Below are 12,698 nucleotides of genomic sequence, written 5' to 3'. Positions count from 1 at the left end.
AAGGAGTATCTTTTAATTTCATGGCTGAAGTCACCATTTACAGTGATTTTGGAGCCCCCAAAAATAAAGTCTGTCACTGTTTCCCTTGCTTCCCCATCTATTTGCCATGAAGTGATGGGACCAGATGCCAAGGTCCCATAGTTTTCTGAATGTTGAATTTTAAGCCAACTTTTTCACTCTCCTTCATCAAGAGGCTCTTTTGTTCTTCTTTGCTTTCTGCCATAAGGGTGGTGTCATCTGCATATCTGAGGTTATTGATATTTCTCCCAGCAATCTTGATTCCAGCTTGAGCTTCATCCAGCCCAGTGTTTCTCATGATGTACTCTGCATATAAGTTAAATAAGCAGGGTGACAATATCCAGCCTTGATGTACTTCTTTTCCGATTTGGAATCAGTCTGTTGTTCCATGTCCAGTTCTAACTGTTGCTTCCTGACCTGCATACAGATTTCTCAAGAGGCAGGTCAGGTGGTCTGGTCTCCCTTCTCTTGAAGAATTTTCCACAGTTTGTTGTGACCCACACAGTCAAAGGCTTTGACATAGTCAATAAAACAGAAGTAGATTTTTTTCTGGAACTCTCTTGCTTTTTCAACGATCTAACAGATGTTAGCAATTTGATCTGTTTCCTCTGCCTTTTCTAAATCCAGCTTGAACATCTGGAAGTTCACGGTTCATGTACTGTTGAAGCCTGGCCTGGAGAATTTTGAGCATTACTTTGCTAGAGTGTGAGATGAGGGCAACTATGTGGTAGTTTGAGCATTCTTTGGCATTGCCTTTGGGACTGGAATGAAAACAGACCTTTTCCAGTGCTGTGGCCACTGCTGAGTTTTCCAAAATTGCTGGCATACTGAGTGTAGCACTTTCATAGCATCATCTTGTAGGATTTGAAATAGCTCAACTGCAATTCTATCACCTCCACCAGCTTTGTTTGTAGTGATGCTTCCTAAGACCCACTTGACTTCACATTCCAGATGTCTGGCTCTAGGTGAGCGGTGACACCATCGTGATTATCTGGGTTGTTAAGATCTTTTTTGTATTCCTGCCACCTCTTCTTACTATCTTCTGCTTCTGTTAGGTCCATACCATTTCTGTCCTTTATTGAGCCCATCTTTGCATGAAATGTTTCCTTGGCATCTCTAATTTTCTTGAAGAGATCTCTAGTCTTTTCCATTCTATTGTTTTCCTCTATTTCTTTGCATTGATCACTGAGGAAGGCTTTCTTATCTCTCCTTGCTATTCTTTGGAACTCTGCATTCGAATTGGTATGTTTTTCCTTTTCTCCTTTGCTTTTTGCTTCTCTTGTTTTCACAGCTATTTGTAAGTCCTCCTCAGACAACCATTTTGCCTTTTTGCATTTCTTTTTCTTGGGGATGGTCTTGATCACTATCTCCTGCACAATGTCACCAACCTTGGTCCATAGTTCATCAGCACTCTATCTATCAGATCTAGTCCCTTAAATCTATTTCTCACTTCCACTGTATAATCATAAGGGATTTGATTTAGGTCATACCTGAATGGCCTAATGGTTTTCCCTACTTTCTTCAATTTCAGTCTGAATTTGGCAATAAGGAGTTCATGATCTGAGTCACAGTCAGCTCCTGGGCTTGTTTTTGCTGACTGTATAGAGCGTCTCCATCTTTGGCTGCAAAGAATATAAGCAATCTGATTTCTGTATTGACCATCTGGTGATGTCCATGTGTAGAGTCTTCTCTTGTGTTGTTGGAAAAGGGTGTTTGCTATGACCTGTGCGTGCTCTTGGCAAAACTCTATTAGCCTTTTCCCTGCTTCATTCTACAGTCCAAGGCCAAATTTGTCTGTTACTCCAGGTATCTCTTGACTTCCTACTTTTGCATTCTAGTCCCCTATGATGAAAAGGATATCGTTTTGGGGTGTTAGTTCTAGAAGGTCTTTTAGGTCTTCATAGAACTGTTCAACTTCAACTTCTTCAGCGTTACTGGTTGGGGCATAGACTTGGATTACTGTGATACTGAGTGGTTTGCTTTGGAAATGAACAGGTATCATTCTGTCGTTTTTGAGATTGCAGCCAAGTACTGCATTTCAGACTCTTTTGTTGACTACGATGGCTACTCCATTTCTTCTAAGTGATTCTTGCCCACAGTAGTAGATATAATGGTCATCTGAGTTAAATTCACACATTCCAGTCCATTTTAGTTCACTGATTCCTAAAATGTTGATGCCATCTCTTGTTTGACCACTTTCAATTTGCCTTGATTCATGGACCTAACATTCCAGGTTCCCATACAATATTGCTTTTTATAGCATAGGACTTTACTTCCATCACCAGTCACATCCACAACTGGATGTTGTTGTTGCTTAGGCTCCATCCCTTCATTCTTTCTGGAGTTACTTCTCCACTGATTTCCAGTAGCATATTGGGCACCTACCAACTTGGGGAGTTCCTCTTTCAGTGTCCTATCATTTTGCCTTTTCATACTCTTCATGGGGTTCTCAAGGCAAGAATACTGAAGTGGTTTGCCACTCCCTTTTCCAGTGGACCTCATTCTGTCAGAACTCTCCACCATGACCCATATATCTTGGGTGGCCCTACATGGCATGGCTCATAGTTTCACTGAGTTAGACAAGGTTGTGGTCCATGTGATCAGATTGGTTAGTTTTCTGTGACTGTGGTTTTCAGTCTGTCTGCCCTCTGATGGAGAAGGATAAGAGCCTTATGGAAGCTTCCTGAGAGACTGACTGAAGGGGAAACTGGGTCTTGTTCTGATGGGCAGGGACATGCTCAGTAAATCTTTAATCCAATTTTCTGAAGATGGGTGGAGCTGTGTTCCCTTCCTGTTATTTGGTTGGTTTAGTCGATAAGTCGTGTCCGACTCTCGAGATCCTGTGGACTGTAGCTTGCCAGGCTCCTTTGTTCATGGATTCTACAGACAAGAATTCTGGAATGGGCTGCCATTTCCTTCTCCAGGGGATCTTCCTGACCCAGGAATCGAACCTGGGTCTCCTGCATTGCAGGCAGATGATTTACCCACTGAGCTACCTGGGGCCAAACTAGAACTGACTCATTTGAAAAGACCCTGATGCTGGGAAAGATTGAAGGTGGGAGGAGAAGGGGATGACAGAGGATGAGATGGTTGGATGGCATCACTGACTTGATGGACATGAGTTTGAGTAAACTCCGGGAGTTGGTGATGGACAGGGAGGCCTGGTGTGCTGCAGTCCATGGGGTCGCAAAGAGTCGGACACGACTGAGCAACCTTCTCTTTCAAACTGCGGTGGAGGTAATGAAGACAATGGCAACCTCCTTCAAAATGCCCCATGCACTCACTGCTATACTCACTGCCCCCAACCCTGCATCAGGCCCCCGCCGACCCACGCCTCTGCCCGAGACTCCTGGACACTCACAGGCAAGTCTGGGTCAGTCTCTTGTGGGGTCCCTGCTCCTTTCTCCTGGGTCCTGGTACTCACAAGGTGCTGTTTGTGCCTTCCAATAATCTGTTTCCCCAGTCCTGTGTAAGTTCTGGCGGCTCTATGCTGGGGTTAATGGCGACCTCCTCCAAGAAGGCTATGCCACACCCAGGTCTGCTGCACCCAGAGCCCCTGCCCCTGGGGCACTCCACTGCTGACTGGTACCTCCACAAGAGACACTCAAACACAGTTCTGTCTCAGTCTCTGTGGGGTCTCTGGGTCCTGGTGTGCACAAGGTTTGTGTGAGCCCTCTATGGGGTTTGATTCTAAACACAATTCCGCCCCTCCTACCATCTTGCTATTTCAAATCCTAAAACATGATGCTGTGAAAGTGCTGCACTCAATATGCCCGCAAATTTGGAAGACTCAGCAGTGGCCACAGGACTGGAAAAGGTCAGTTTTCATTCCAATCCCAAAGAAAGGCAATGCCAAAGAATGCTCAAACTACCGAACAATTGTACTCATCTCACACGATAGCAAAGTAATGCTCAAAATTCTCCAAGCCAGGCTTCAACAGTACATGAACCGTGAACTTCCACATGTTCAAGCTGGATTTAAAAATGGCAGAGGAAACAGAGATCAAATTGCCAACATCTGTTGGATCATCAAAAAAGCAAGAGAGTTCCAGAAAATATCTACTTCTGTTTTATTGACTATGTCAAAGCCTTTGACTGTGTGGGTCACAACAAACTGTGGAAAATTCTTCAAGAGATGGGAGACCAGACCACCTGACCTGCCTCTTGAGAAATCTGTATGCAGGTCAGGAAGCAACAGTTAGAACTGGACATGGAACAACAGACTGGTTCCAAATCGGAAAAGGAGTACATCAAGGCTGGATATTGTCACCCTGCTTATTTAACTTACACGCAGAGTACATCATGTAAAATGCCAGGCTGGATGAAGCTCAAGCTGGAATCAAGATTGCCGGGAGAAATATCAATAATCTCAGATATGCAGATGACACCACCCTTATGGCAGAAAGTGAAAAGGAACTAAAGTGCCTCTTGATGAAAGTGACAGAAGAGAGTTAAAAAGTTGGCTTAAAACTCAACATTCAGAAAACTAAGATCATGGTATCTGGTCCCATCACTTCATGGCAAATAGATAAGGAAACAGTGAGAGACTTTATTTTTTGGGGCTCCAAAATCACTGTAAATGGTGACTGCAGCCATGAAATTAAAAGACACTTGCTCCTTGGAAGGAAAGTTATGACCAACCTAGACAGCATATTAAAAGGCAGACACATTACTTTACCAACAAAGGTCCGCCTAGTCAAGGCTATGGTTTTTCCAGTAGTCATGTATGGATGTGAGAATTGGATTATAAAGAAAGCTGAGCGCCGAAGAATTGATGCTTTTGAACTGTGGTGTTGGAGAAGACTCTTAAGAGTCTCTTGGACTGCAAGGAGATCCAACCAGTCCATTCTAAAGGAAATCAGTCGTGAATATTCACTGGAAGGACTGATGTTGAAGCTGAAACTCCACTACTTTGGCCATCTGATGCAAAGAGCTGACTCACTGGAAAAGACTCTGATGCTAGGAAAGATTGAAGGCAGGAGGAGAAGGGGACGACAGAGGATGAGATGGTCAGATGGCATCACCGACTCAATGGACGTGAGTTTGAGTAAACTCCAGGATTTGGTGATGGACAGGGAGGCCTGGTGTGCTGCAGTCCATGGAGTTGGAGAGAGTCGGACATGACTGACCAACTGAACTGAATTGAACTGGTCTCTCTGTCCGTCTCAGAAGACAGCTTCCCCTCACAGGGCACATGGGTTTCCACAGAGATCCTCGAGGCTGTGGGATGGGGTTTCAGAGCATGCATATCTACCTGTCATCATCAATCTATCTATCATTTATCTCTCTGTACATCTCAGAAGAGAGCTTCCGTCCACAGGGCACACAGATTTCCGCAAGATCCTCGAGGCTGTGGGCTGGGGTTTCAGAGCCAGGCAGTCATCACACTGATAGAGCACAGGGGGAGCAACCTGCCTTCCAGGCCACGCGTCCACCAGCTAACTGCCTTACCTTGGCAAAAAACCTCATCCTCCTGAGCGTCACTTTCCTAACCTATAGACAGGGCTGGCAGCCCCTGCCTGCCCTCCTCTTAAGTGGTGTCACGAGGATAAGATTTAGTAAATGCCCTGGACACATGAGAAGAACAGCTGCTCATATGGGTCCCCAAATCACGCAGGGCTGCAACCCTAGACAGGTCCAAGGCACAGATTCCTGTGAGAGTTGGCTGGAAGGGAGGAAAATCCACCAAGGAGACACAGGCAGAGACATGGGGGGTGGGGAGCAGAGGCCTCCCAGCCACAGCAATGAAAGAATCTATAAATTCCCCAGGCCTGACCACACCTGAGTCAACAGATAAAACGGAGTTCCAAATTCTGTGAGTTGTGGACTCCTAGGACCCCACGTCCTCAGCCCCTCAGGCCCAGGCTGGCCCCAGCTGCGCCTCTTGGGAAATCTCTCATTAGACCAGTGTTCAGGAGGGGATATTCGGAAGAGTGGGCACCTCACTGGCTTGTTTGTCCGTTTCACAGGGTAGTCCAAACAGGATGTGTATTAAAGCACGCGGCATCACGGTACCAAACCACAACATGCCCATCAGGACATTCTCATTAAAAAAAAAAAAAAAAAATCTGCTAACATAGCAGGCATGAAATGGCGGCATAAAAATCATGTCTTTTCCATAAAAGCTTAGGGCCCGGAATCAGACATGCTTAGTCTGAAACCTATTTTTGAGATTTTTCTAACTATGGGATCTTGGGCAAGTGAGTTAACCCTCTCTGTGCATCATTCAAAAATAATAATAAAAGTATTAAATATAATAATTTAGCATAATAATAAGTCAACAATTTCTATAACAATAGAAATAACATTTGTATCTACTTCAAGTTGTTATAAGAATTTGTGTTGATGATAATTTTAAAAAACATTTATCAAGCATGTACTGGGTGTCAGCCATTTTGCCAAGTAAGAAGCTGCCTAACTCTGTAAGGAAAGGCACAGATCTGCGTAGAGACAGGTACAAATCCTGGTTCTAACACCAACAGATCGTGTGACCTTGAGCAAGCTGCTTAACCTCAACCGGCCTCTTTTCTTTCTCTGTAAAATGAGCATGGTAACCTCAAGGGTTGGGTGTTTGGGTTAAATGATGTAATCTATGTAAAGCACAGTACTCTAAGCACTATAACCAGCGCTCTAAGCACTATGACCAGTACAGTTATCATCAGAAGGGCTGGTTGGTATCGATTACTCAGAGCCTGAATAAACAGACCACCGCAGGAATGATGACTCTTCTGCCCAGGCTAGAGGCAGGGCTCCAGGCTCCCCGCTGGGAGCCGTCATCAAGACAACGCTCGCCCTCTGGTGGACACAGAAGGAAGAGAACAAGAGAACACAGTCTTGTCCCAAAGAGCCTATTTCCCAGCAGGCATCCTCTCAAGACTCAGGTACAGGGGGTCTTGCGTTTAAGTGAACACAGCTTTTGAATTTTTGTTTTTTACTTTGCACCATTCTGTTTTATTTTGCATTATTATTTTTCAGAAATTCCATGATTTCAAAATTTCTAATGTAAAGCGCTGGCCAGATGCCAGGGCTCCCCGTGGTTTCCCCAGAGCTTCCGATCACCCACCTACCCAGCCAGTCTCCCGATGGAAAAAGAGCTTAATGGCCAAAATAGGCTCCTTTATAAAACAGAGATAAAACAACAATAAAAAGGATCAATGAAACTAAGAACTGGCTTTTTGAAAAGATAAACAAAATTGATAAACCTTTAGCCAGACTCACCAAGAAGAAAAGAGAAGGGACCCAAATAAACAAAATAAGAAATGAAATAGGATAAATAACAATTAATATCACAAAAGTATTAAAAAAAATCATGAGAGAATACTGTGAACTGTCTCATGCCAACAAATCAGACAACCTAGGAGAAATAAACAAATCCCTAGAAACACCGTATGCAAAGACTGAGTCAACAAGAAATAGACAATTTGAACAGATGGATCAGAAGTGAAATTAAATTTGTAATTTTTTAAAAGTATTAAAAAAAAAATCCCAGCAAACAAAAGTCCAGGACCAGACAGCTTCACAGGGGAATTCTACCAAACATATAAAGAATTTGGGAGTATTGCTTTCACTTCAGTTTTTTGGAATAGTTTGAGAAAGACAAAAGACTCAAACTGCTATTTATAAAATAGATAAGCAACAAAGATAGACTGTATAGCATAGGGAATTATATGTATTATCTTATAATAACCTATAATAAAATATCTTCTGCAAAAAAAAAAAAAAAGGCTCTTAATTGCGAAAACGTGCTCCGAACCTCCCTGAACTTCACTTACATCCCACACAGTCTATTTGCACCCACATCCCAAGGAACAATAAGTAAAACCTCCCTATCAGGACCAAACTCTGAGTGTCAGCATGTCCCAAGGTCAGCTCAGTGGGGCCCCTACTACTGAACTCTTCGTTCCAACACACCTGTGCCAAGAACCTGTGACTCGATGCACCAGGGTTGAGGCAGATGAGACAGAAGCGGACAAAGTTTATATCCCAGCAAGAAACAGAAAACAAACAAAAGTAAAAGATCGTGAAATGTGCTTTGCAGAGCATTTTAAAAGGTAATAAAGTAATACAGATGGCGACTGCAGCCATGAAATTAAAAGACGCCTACTCCTTGGAAGGGAAGTTATGACCAACCTAGACAGCATATTAAAAAGCAGACACATTACTTTGCCAACAAAGGTCCATCTAGTCAAGGCTATGGTTTTTCTAGTGGTCATGTATGGATGTGAGAGTTGGACTGTGAAGAAAGTTGAGTGCCAAAGAATTGATGCTTTTGAACTGTGGTGTTGGAGAAGACTCTTGAGAGTCCCTTGGACTGCAAGGATATCCAACCAGTCCATCCTAAAGGAGATGAGTCCTGAATGTTCATTGGAAGGACTGATGCTAAAGCTGAAACTCCAATACTTTGGCCACCTCATGCGAAGAGCTGACTCATTTGAAAAGACCCCGATGCTGGGAAAGATTGAAGGCAGGAGGAGAAGGGGACGACAGAGGATGAGATGGTTGGATGGCATCACCAACTCAATGGACATGAGTTTGGGTAGACTCTGGGAGTTGGTGATGGACAGGGAGGCCTGGTGTGCTGCGATTCATGGGGTCACAAAGAGTCAGACACGACTGAGCGACTGAGCTGAACGGCAAGTAATACAGCAGAAGAGGCAATACGCCCATTTGACTGGGTGGTGGGGGAAGAAGGCCTTCGGAGAAAGTGACGTTTTTACTGAACAGAAAGACAAGAAAAAAAGCAGACGTAAAAAAATCAGGAGGAAGAGCATGTAGGCAGAGGAATGAAGAGATATTCTGTGTAGCCAGAGAGGAGTGAAGCGGGGTAGAAGAGGAGGCAGTCAGGGATGGGCAAGCACGGGTCTTGGAGGGTCTAACAGGTCTGTGTTAGGAGATTAGATTTTATTCTGTGTGAAATGGGAAGCCAGAAGTGAAGTGAAGTAAAATTCGCTCAGTCGTGTTCAACTCTTTGCAACTCCATGGACTATGCAGTCCGTGGAGTTCTCTAGGCCAGAATACTGGAATGGGTAGCCTTTCCCTTCTCCAGGGGATCTTCCCAACCCGGGGATTGAACCCAGGTCTCCTGCATTGCAGGAGGATTCTTTACCAGCCGAGCCACAAGGGAAGCCAGAGGAGTGCTTTAAAGCAAAGAGTAGCAAGATATAATTTACATTCTAAGCAGACTCTTCGGGTTACTGGTTGTAAATGGAGTTGCTGCTGCTGCTAAGTCGCTTCAGTCGTGTCCGACTCTGTGTGACCCCATAGATGGCAGCCCACCAGGCTCCCCTGTCCCTGGGATTCTCCAGGCAAGAACACTGGAGTGGGTTGCCATTTCCTTCTCCAATGCATGAAAGTGAAAAGTGAAAGTGAAGTTGCTCAGTCGTGTCCAACTCCTAGCGACCCCATGGACTGCAGCCCAGCAGGCTCCTCCGTCCATAGGATTTTCCAGGCAAGAGTACTGGAGTGGGGTGCCATTGCCTTCTCCGTGTAAATGGAGCGGACAGTACAAAAATAGCAGTGGCAAACCAGTGACAAGGCTCCTGGATCTACTTGTTTCCCACTTATTAAATTGAAGTAAAGTTGATTTACAATGTTATGTTAGCTTTAGGTGTACAGCAAAGTGATTCAGTTATACATATTTACCTGTATATGCCTATATTCTTTTTTTCAATTCTTTCTCATTATAGCTGCCGGACTCCTCTGTCCATGGGATTTCCCAGGCAAGAATACTGGAGTGGGTTGCCATTTCCTTCTCCATAGGATCTTCCCGACCCAGGGATCGAACCCAGGTCTCCCACATTGCAGGTGGATTCTTTACCATCTGAGCCACCAGGGAAGCCCTATAGTTTATTACAAGATATTGAATATAGTTCCCTGTACTATGTAGCAAAATCTTGTCATTTATCTACTTTATACATAGTTGTGTGCATCTGTTAATCCCATGCTCCCAATTTATCCCTTCCCCTACCCTTCCACTTTGGTAACCATAAGTGTGTTTTCTATATCTGTGCGTCTATTTCCGTTTTGTAAATAAGTTCATTTGTAGTATTTTTTAGATTCCACATAAAAGTGACATCACATAACACTTGTCTTCCTTACTTCACTTATATGGTAATCTCCAGGTTAGATCTACTTTATTTTTATTTATTCGTTTTTTGTTTGTGCCCGTGCCATGTGGGATCTCAGTTCCCCAAACAGGGATCAACACCCATGTTCCCTGCATTGGAAGCTCAGAGTCTTAACCATTGGACCACTAGGGAAGTTTCTGGATCGACTTTAAATGAAGTATTTACAAGACTCGCCCACGGATGAGATGGGCACAAGCGCGTATGAGAAGAGGGGGATCTGGGTTTGCCTCACTGCACTGACATGAGGAAGATAGGGAGAGGAGCAGGAGCCGTCTGGGCGTGGAAATCCAGAATTCCGTATTGCACTGACATGAGGAAGATAGGGAGAGGAGCAGGAGCCGTCTGGGCGTGGAAATCCAGAATTCCGTATTGGACACGGCATGTGTGAGATGCCATGTGCTGATAATGAAGAGGAAGCAGAGCAGCCCGAACTGGAAAGGATGGAGACACAGGCAGGGGAGATCTCAAGGGCTGGCAGGTGGGGCTATGGGATCAGAGAAGGGAGCCCTCCTGAGGCGGAGTTGGGGTACTGCAACCTTGAAGTCAGGCTCACCGGGAGAAGCCGCCAGGAGGGAGGGAGTCAGAAAAACTAGGCCAAGGAGGGCCCCAGAAACTGGAAGACGCGGGTGGCTGAATGAGTTGAATCTCGACTAGGACAGAAATTACCCCAGGATTTAGCGGTAGGGAGGCCACTGTAGCCTCGACAGGAACATCCTAGTGGGGTATGGGACGTGAAGTGGATGTCTCACCACCTTTTCCAGTCTTTTCTCCAACCCTCCTCCTCCTGAGGACCCCTCAGACAGGCCGGAGCCCCGGGAGTCACCCCATACCCTCACAGCTCCCACTGCTGTACCCGCTGACTCCACTGAAGCTCTGCATCCGCATCAGCTCTGGCCTTGGTTCAGGCCACACCACCTCTTTCCTGGACTCGCAGCCGTGCCTCACTGACCCCCTTATCTCCAGGCTCCTCTCTCTAATCTGCCCCCGACACAGGCTGAGTGATGGCCCTGGAAGGCATGGCTGACCCTGAGTCTCTCATCCGGAAGTCTCCTGGACGCCCATCGTCCTCAGGATGACGGTCAGCTTCCACACTGTGACCTTGCCTCTTCGCCACCTTTTCATCTTTCCAGCTCCACTTCATCTGACCACCTCCTCCCTACCAAGGCCTTCAAAAGCCCTTGTTTGCATGCTTTCCTGACTCATTCTGCACCTCCTACAGCTAAAGTGTCACCTCCAAGAAGCCTCCCGTGACTACCCCCCACCCTTCTGGGCACCCAGCTGCGGCTCACGGCCATTTACCTGCTGCACCGGTTCAATGGTCAGCTCCATGTAGCGACTGATGGCTGCCATCCTCTTGAGCGGCTTGCAGTGTGGGAGTGTGGTGAGCGGCACCCAATCCGAGTTCTTTCAAAGGAGGCAGGAAGACAAAAAGGAAGAAGGAGACACTTTCTAAAAACAGGATTCCATTTTCTTCAGCAGAATCCTGTAGGGATTCTGTTCTTTTTTCTTTCTTTTATTTTTTCTGTTCTTTTATGGCACATCTCACTTTCTACTTCCTGTAAGACGTATCTTATCTGTCTCTTTGATGTCACAGAAGGTGGGTGGGTCCAAAACTTTGCTGCACAGTGGAACTACCTGGGCTTCTTAAAAAACAGCTAATGTTTAGCTTTTAACCCCAGACATTCTTCCACCAGTGTGGAAGTGACCTGGAGAGTTTAAAAGCTCCCCAGATAATTGTAAAGTTTGACAAAGCTGGGAGACTACTTAGGTGGGTGCTAAACAAATGCTTTTAGAAGAAGTGGTTCTCGAACTTTACTGTGCATCAGAAGCACCAAGAGGACTTATTAAAACAACTGAGCTGTGTTTTGGTAGAGCTTGGTGGACCCTAGAATTTGCATTTCTAACAAGTTCTTGGGCGATGCTAGTCCAAGGACCACACTTTGAGAACCAGAGCTGTAAAGACTGCTGAAGAGATGCTGAAGGCTCTACTTACTCTCTTCAGAACACTAAACACATGAGGCTCTCTTGAAATATTTTAGCTCCCTTTTGGAATATAATTTCATAACAGATTCTAGAATGGAATGAAAATAACATCCCATTAGAGCCTTCCTGGGAACTTGGATCTTTGGTCCAAGAACCTGTATCGCCCCTTTTAGCTTGGCCATACCTACACACCATCTCCTATTTCATTAACTCAGTCAGATTATGCTGTTAAAGCTAGAACATTTGGAGGAGTGGACCTGGCTCACTCACAGGGAGTCTCATTTCCACTCTGAAAGAAATGAGAATAGTGAAGAGTCTTCACAGGAGACTAGATTTTTTTTTCCTGAAAAAATTATCTTAGAAAAGAGGGAGCTGCTTTCTGTTCAAGCCTTTACAAGCTCTCTTATTATCATGAGGCACTTGTTCAATTATTTGCAGCCAAGGACTTCTGACAAAGACAAACTCCCTCAGTTAGCATAGTTCTCCTTACTTACAGGGGTCACCTGATTAAATCAGTAAAGACAGAGACAGACACATTTACAGATATGACATAATTGCCAAGGGTGGATC

The 12,698-nt window shown here is 45.0% G+C and overlaps 1 protein-coding gene across 8 annotated transcripts in view; it reads right to left on the bottom strand.

Annotated features, from left to right (window-relative positions):
* The window catches only part of TMEM44 (transmembrane protein 44), a 47,992-nt gene that overhangs the window by 21,806 nt on the left and 13,488 nt on the right, over window positions 1–12,698 (bottom strand). For all 8 annotated transcript variants that reach the window (XR_011249868.1, XR_011249870.1, XM_069557317.1 and 5 more), the window contains one exon: window positions 11,445–11,549. Coding sequence is in view for 6 of the 8 variants with exons in the window: in XM_069557317.1 (XP_069413418.1) it covers window positions 11,445–11,549 (105 nt within the window). In the remaining 2 variants the exon portion in view is untranslated. The remainder of the gene's footprint in view (window positions 1–11,444; window positions 11,550–12,698) is intronic.

The sequence above is a fragment of the Ovis canadensis genome, chromosome 1 (genome assembly GCF_042477335.2).
Source record: "Ovis canadensis isolate MfBH-ARS-UI-01 breed Bighorn chromosome 1, ARS-UI_OviCan_v2, whole genome shotgun sequence".
In the NCBI taxonomy this organism is placed as follows: Eukaryota; Metazoa; Chordata; class Mammalia; order Artiodactyla; family Bovidae; genus Ovis; species Ovis canadensis.
This window is presented reverse-complemented; position numbering and strand designations above follow the sequence as displayed.